This window comes from Epinephelus moara, chromosome 10 (assembly GCF_006386435.1).
Source record: "Epinephelus moara isolate mb chromosome 10, YSFRI_EMoa_1.0, whole genome shotgun sequence".
In the NCBI taxonomy this organism is placed as follows: Eukaryota; Metazoa; Chordata; class Actinopteri; order Perciformes; family Serranidae; genus Epinephelus; species Epinephelus moara.
The window spans coordinates 3,391,235-3,398,671 of NC_065515.1; the positions used below are offsets into that span (position 1 = coordinate 3,391,235).

Sequence of the window (7,437 nt, forward strand, 5' to 3'; positions counted from 1 at the left end):
CTTTGAGTCCTTGCGCCCAGATTGGGGAAACCCCCCCCCCCCCCCCCCCCCCACAGAACTTGAGAGCCGCAGCATCTGTCGAAATTTTTAAGAAGCACCTTAAAACCTACCTGTATAGGCAGGCATTCTTCAACTTGTCTTAAGTGATTTAGTTTTGCAACAACTGCTGCTGTTTCATTCTGTGTCTCTGTATGTTTGGATGTATGTATTCTTGGTTGTGTTTTAATCCTGTGAAGCACTTTGTGAGTTCTCTCTGTGAGAAGTGCTATACAAATACATTTTACTTACTTACTTACAAACTCTCAAGGACAGAGAGGAGGACAGACAGAGAGACAGTGTCTCCATTTTTCCCCGTTAAAGGGTTTTTTTGGGGAGTTTTTCCTGATCAGCTGTGAGGGTCATAAGGACAGAGGGATGTCGTATGCTGTAAAGCCCTGTGAGGCAAATTGTGATTTGTGATATTGGGCTTTATAAATAAAATTGATTGATTGATTGAATTGATTGATACACAGACAGACAGACAGACACACAGACAGACAGAAAGAGAGCCGCAGACATCAACCTGTCCTACTGATGATGTCATTTCCTGTTAAAGTCATGTGATAACCTGAGTTTAATGTATGACGTCATGACATTATGTCACAGATCAGAGCTGTCAGCAGCCCACGTTAGAACCAACGTTGGCTTAGCATCATTAGCTTAGCATCATTAGCCTCCTCTGTACAGTCACTGTTAGATCAGATTTATTTAAACTGACCTCAGGTGACTTCAGGTGATCTCAGGTGACCTCATATCACCTGAGGTCACCTGATATCATCTGAGATTACCTGATATCACCTGAGGTCACCTGGGGTTACCTGAGATCACCTGCGGTCACTTGAGGTCACCTGATATCATCTGAGATCACCTGAGGTCACCCGAGATCACCTAAGGTGATATAAGGTGACCTGAAGTGACCGCAGGTAATCTCAGGTGACTTCAGGTAACCCCAGGTGACCTCAGGTGATATCAGGTGACCTCAGGTGATATAAGGTGACCTCAGTTGATCTCAGGTAACCGCAGGTGATCTCAGGTGATCTCAGGTGACCTCAGGTAAACTCAGTTGACCTCAGGTGATCTCAGGTGATCTCAGGTAACCCCAGGTGACCTCAGGTGATATCAGGTGACCTCAGGTGATATAAAGTGATATAAGGTGATCTCAGTTGATCTCAGGTAACCGCAGGTGATCTCAGGTGATATCAGGTAAACTCAGTTGACCTCAGGTGATCTCAGGTGATCTCAGGTAAACTCAGTTGACCTCAGGTGATGTCAGGTAACCCCAGGTGATCTCAGGTGACCTCAGGTAACCTCAGGTGACCTCAGGTAACCTCAAGTGATATCAGGTGACCTCAGGTGATCTTAGGTGAACTCAGGTGATCTCAGGTGATATCAGGTAACCTCAGGTGAACTCAAGTGATCTCAGGTGATCTCAGTTGACCTCAGGTAAACTCAGTTCATCTCAGGTGACCTCAGGTGATCTCAGGTGATCTCAGGTGACCTCAGGTGATCTCAGGTAAACTCAGTTGACCTCAGGTGATCTCAGTTAAACTCAGTTGATCTCAGGAGATCTCAGGTGACCTCAGGTGATCTCAGGTAACCCCAGGTGACCTCAGGTGATCTCAGGTGACCTCAGGTAACCTCAGGTGATATCAGGTGACCTCAGGTGATCTTAGGTGAACTCAGGTGATCTCAGGTGATTTCAGGTGACCTCAGGTGATCTCGGGTGATATCAGGTAACCTCAGGTGATATCAGGTGATCTCAGGTGACCTCAGTTGACCTCAGTTGACCTCAGGTGATCTCAGGTGACCAGCAGGTTGTTCCCCAGATTTAGCCATACAGGCTAATTTTCATCTGCAGTCCCTAGCAGGTTGATGGAATATTATGGGAACCTGAGTCCATTACAGGGTGTAATAATCCCTCCTGCCCATGAGACAGAAACACAACACTGCATTCTCACCATCATCTTCCTCCTCTTCATCACGTGTCATCCACATGAAGGACAGACACTGACTGAATGTTGGACATCAGTTGGACGTCTGTCTCTGGTGTCTCTGGTGTCAGCTAATGTTGCGTCGTCGGTCAGCATCTGTGTGTGTGTGTGTGTGTGTGTCTGTGTGTGGGTGGGGGGGGGGTGGAGATGGGTCACTGGTATGTGAGGTCACCTGAGGTCATCAGCTGATGGATGGATCACCTGACTGATACCTGACATATTGATCGGATCAGAAATATTCTCTGTGTCCTTCAGTGTACTCTGCAGAGACCAGCCCTCCCGTCTGTCTCTACGTCGTCTTTTGTCCAACGTCTCACTGAGCAGGACTCGAACCGCCAGCCTGGACCGCCTCAACTCAAGGCCCCGCCCCTCTGTCTCTGACCCCGCACCCTGGGGGCCCAGGATGTCCTCCAGCCTTCTGAAGAAAACACCGTCTGTTCAGTCACTCAGTGTGGTGAGCTCCTCCTTCTTCATCCTCTCCTCCTTCTCTGTCCTCTTCTTCCTCTTCACCTTCTCCTCCTCCTCCTCCTCCTCCTTCCTCTCTGACCTGTGTTCCTCCTGTCTGTCCACCAGGGGTCGCCCTTCCTTCAGTTCAGGAAGTCGTCATCAGTTCAGAATTTTGTTTCGGAGCAGAAGAAGAAGATGGATCGATCAGCTGACTATAGACCATCTGCTGAACAGTAACACATCATGATCTGTCCTCCTGTCTGTCCTCACTGTCTGTCCTCCTGTCTGTCCTCACTGTCTGTCCTCCTGTCTGTCCTGTCTGTTCTTCATTCTGTCCTCACTGTCTGTCCTCCTGTCACTTATTCATTCTGTCCTCAATGTCTTTCTCTCAGGTTCCTGCAGCGTTGTCTCAGTATAGAGGACGTTGGACGTCCCTCTTCTGTCCTCACTGTCTAGGGTTGGGATCCGGATCCGGTTCCATCACATTTGGAGTAACGGTTCCTGCAAACGGTTCCTAGATTGTAAAAAAAAACAAAAAAAAAAAACGTCCCAAGCCCGACATTATTTAGTGATTAAAGCACTGAGTTTGTGTCACACAGTTGTCATGGTTACAGACTATTTAACAGGCCAGGTGTGTGCTGTGGGTGCTCAGCGGAGAGGGAGACCTCCATGTTTGAGACGGGAGCGGGTGGCGGGAGGTCCGACGCTTCCAGCGAGGGGAGAGGGAGAAATATAACAAAATAAGATAAAATAGGAGACATCTGTCTCCCTCTTTTATTTAATTTTCAGCGTTTAATCAAGGCGGAGGCGGGCGGCTGAAGGTCCGACGCTTCCAGCAAGGGGAGCGGTAGAAACAAACAGCCAATGTGTGTGTGTGTGTTCTGTTCAGGTGCTGTCACGTAAATAACAGCGCCCAAGCATGAATGCATATAAGTATTTTTTATTACATTGTTGTGGTTAATTTTAATAGTGTTACTGTAGAAATCAGAGAATCACTTTTTGTTGTTATATATTCTCAGGGAGATGATACAAGCTCTAAATCTGAAATACACACCACACACAAATGTGTATTTTCATCTAATTGTACTGTGCAACAGTTAGAATTAAGTTTTTGTATTTGTATGATTGCATTTGTGTTTATTATATACTTGTTTAAGTATAGCAAGTATAATGAATATAATGTAGGAATCGGTAAGAGGAATCGGAATCGTTAAAATCCTAACGAGTCCCAACCCTATCACTGTCTGTTCTTCATTCTGTCCTCACTGTCTGTCCTCACTGTCTGTCCTCCTGTCTGTCCTGTCTGTTCTTCATTCTGTCCTCACTGTCTGTCCTCCTGTCACATATTCATTCTGTCCTCGTCTGTCCTCCTGTCACTTATTCATTCTGTCCTCACTGTCTTTCTCTCAGGTTCCTGCAGCGTTGTCTCACTATAGAGGACATTGGGCGTCCCTCTTCTGTCCGTTCTGTCGGACGAGTTCTTCAGGTTTATTCTGACGGAACATTTCTGTTGGAAATCAGTCGACCAAAGAGCCAAACGTTCGGATTCATCATCAGCAGAGGAAGAGGACGTCCTGACTCTGGTACTAATACAACAGTACTACTGTAAATACCAATACTACCAATCATCAGAGGACGACTGCATTATTAGAGTATTAATGCTGCAATGTAGTACTGTGTTCAAAGTACTGTGTGTACTGCAGGTGTGTACGTGGACGACATGGTGGACAGCAGTACTGAGAAGTTGTACGCCGGCTTGCTGGCGGTGGGAGACGAGATCCTGGAGGTGAACGGTGAAAAGGTGGCCTGTCTCAATCTGGACCAGGTTACTCACCTGCTGACCCAGAACACCTCCACCACCGTACGGATGCTACGACACTGGCGGACGCCACCACAATGACCACAGCTCCGACTGAGTATAGCCACCTGACCTTAGATTCATAACCACACCTTCAGTCACCTGGTAACCTGATCACCTGGTAACCTGAACACCTGGTAACCTCATTTATAAAACTCTGCACAGGAAAGGTGACGTACGAACAAAGCAGTGTTTACATACAAAAATATCCTGATTTATAACACAGTGCGCACACATGTCCCACATATGTCCCACACATGTTGCCCTTTATAAATCACAATCAACTCAAAATATGGCGCAGGTAAGCGAGCGTCTGGCCCCGCCCACAGGTGCCTATAAATGGGCGTGACTGAGGCTCAAACTGCAGCTGGTGGCAGATGCTGTAAATGCTGCTGCCTCAGACTTTGTCACAAGTCAAGAAGAAGCAGTGGTCCGATATGAAGGTGGAGGCCAAAAAGCGCACCGCCTCACACAGGCAGAGTGTGTGCACCACCGATAGGGGAAAGGGGACACCAGAGTTCACACCCCTTGATGAGAAACTGGCCGGGATCATCGGCGAATCCCTCCTGAGCGGTCACAGAGGCAGAGGGGGACACAGATGTGGCTGAGTAAAGCACGTGCACTGAAGCTGTGTTAAAACACTCATGTACAAACACAATGTAGACGTGATCCAAAACAACTAACTTTATCCAAAATCCTTTTCTCTTGTAGTCCCTGGGTGTTCCAGTGAGGTTGGTGATGCAGCCCAGCAGAGTGTGCCCAGCGTCTCCCATGCACCTCGTGCGCCTCAGCCATCCAGCAGCAGCAGATGTGCCATCACAGTCTCAGTCTTGCAGATCCTCAGAGAAACCATACAGTCAGTTAACCAGGTTGTCAGGGAGTTACGGGAGATAAAGGCAGTATTGTCTGACATAAAGTGTACACTGAAACGGTTGGTCAATAAATTATGTTTGTTTAATTTTTCTCTGTTTCTTTATGGTTTTCATCTAAATGACTTCCTGCAGTAGCAAACTTTGCCCAGTAGATCAGTTTTCCTTATATTTGTATGATTCTCTCAGCGCTGGGTTTTCCACATTTCCTTTTCACACATTTATCTTTATCATTTACCAAATTTACTGAGACAAAACACCATGCACCCAAGGATTCAGTATTCTTTAGTCCAAACAGTGGCAGAATGGGCACACGAGAAAGTGCAACTCCTATCTGCGGTGATGAATTTAGACAGAAAACTGAGCAACCTTTGGAGCTGATTGCTCATCAGACAGTTTCTCCATCTGAAATAAATCACTAAATGGACAATATCGTGTGGACCTTCACCTCCTTTTTACTTCCTGTGCCACAGCCCTGTTTGACAATCTGATTTTCTTAACATACTTCTTGTGTTAAGTGACGCATGACATCCAGATGCTGGTGCACAGCAGCAGCATTTGGCTTAAATGCCTGGGGATAGGGCTCGAGGACAACATCTCCTGGCCATGGCATGCCACTGTGTGGGTTGGGGAAAGGGTTTGAGAGGATACCCACTATGACCTGCAGTATTAGTAGATGGATTAGACCCTGCAGTAGAGAAACATGATAATGAAATTCTGAATAAATAACATTCTAATTATCCCTACTGAGAAGCCTGACATCATGCACAGCTCCAGTGTCCAGTCGGCGCCCCACACTGCTGTGTCTCAGTATGAAGGAATCATGTGTTGACACATCACGCATCACATAGTATCGGAACATTTAGAGAATGAAAATGTTTGTGAAATTCATTATCATAGGGCGCCCCGATAGAAACATGAGTGCAGACAATAGCACCAATTACACTGCGCCTTTTTTTTTTTTTGCCTGTTCACTGTGTGAGGAAACTTTATGCACCACTGTGACAAACCAGTGATACCTTCTAACACGTCTGGCATAACACGGCTAAAGGTTGGCAGTGATACCCCTGATCTGTCAGCCAGTTCCCTCTGAAAGGTGGTGGTGGTCAGAAACCTCGTGTTGTCGTGTTGTCAGCACTTGAAGGGGGACCGGCACAGCTTGGTTCCTGTGAGTGCTTCTTTGTAGCGTTGGGCCCAACACAGCGCAGAGATACAGCAGCACCACATGCAGCAGTTGAAACCAGCTCATAAGCCACTCATCATCGTTGGCCAGTAGGTCTTGCTGGTTCCTGAATATCCGCTCCCTCCAGAGTCTCCCATCCACCACATCCTCTAACAGTGCCAAATAAGCCATCGTGCATCTTGACATACCGTCATTGCTGCTTTTTATACCCACCCATCAACTGATTGATTGCATGTGAGAAGGAATTCCCTGATTGTAACTGAGAGCCAACGAACACAGGACATAAATATTAATACACCTTATTTGTTGACACTTAAACAGTGACATATACAGGGCCACCCCTTCCTAAACGCAGAACACGCGCTGTGCGTAGTGCCTCATCTTCCATGGGGGGCCACATTTTGCGCGAGGGGACGCATTTGCATATATGCACAATGGATGCACATATGCGCTACCGTGAGGCGTGCGTAGAATCAGCTCGAGGAAGGAGAAAAGAGACCTGTAATCTGACCGTGCATGCGTCGCTGCACTTGCAGAGCTGCAGCAGGTGAAGAGTTGTTGACATGTCGTCCAAAAGACATCACGAGTCAGGAGCGAGCAAGAGGAAAAAAAAGGCAAAACAAGAGGAAGCTCGTGCTTCACTTGAAGGTGGGTATGTTTTTGAAAGAAAACTTTGTGGCACAAACACCTAAGCTGCTACTCATTGATAGGAATCTGTCTCCAGTCTCTGTCTAGACTGGAGAATTTTTTTTTTCCCACCGGCCCTGATTAACATTTATTGAATGTCTTGTTAACGCCCTATGCATTCACCTCTGATGAAAAGCAGTGGTAAAATGACCAGTTGGTGGTCGTATATATTGATAGGCTATAAACTTTAGCCAATATTGGCTAAAGTTTAGAGCCTACCAATATATGTTGTTAATGTAAGTTTTTGACTATTTTTATGGAGGTAAATGGCGCCATCTGTTGGTGAATTTGGGGGGCTCCAAATAAAATTTCGCTTAGGGCCCCAATTTGGTCAGGGGCAGCCGTGGACATACAACACATATA

The 7,437-nt window shown here is 46.7% G+C and overlaps 1 protein-coding gene across 2 annotated transcripts in view; it reads left to right on the forward strand.

The window, feature by feature from the left end:
• si:dkey-121a11.3 (uncharacterized) overlaps positions 1–5,293 on the forward strand; it is a 31,221-nt gene extending 25,928 nt beyond the window's left edge. Inside the window, exons 4-8 of one of the 2 annotated variants that reach the window (XR_007570543.1) lie at positions 2,286–2,484; positions 2,604–2,710; positions 3,888–4,060; positions 4,181–4,943; positions 5,047–5,293. Coding sequence is in view for 1 of the 2 variants with exons in the window: in XM_050054149.1 (XP_049910106.1) it covers positions 2,286–2,484; positions 2,604–2,710; positions 3,888–4,060; positions 4,181–4,377 (676 nt within the window). In the remaining variant the exon portion in view is untranslated. Of the gene's footprint in view, positions 1–2,285; positions 2,485–2,603; positions 2,711–3,887; positions 4,061–4,180 lie in introns of both variants that reach the window. The other variant, XM_050054149.1, reaches the window with a different exon arrangement.
• Positions 5,294–7,437: the final 2,144 nt, after the last annotated feature.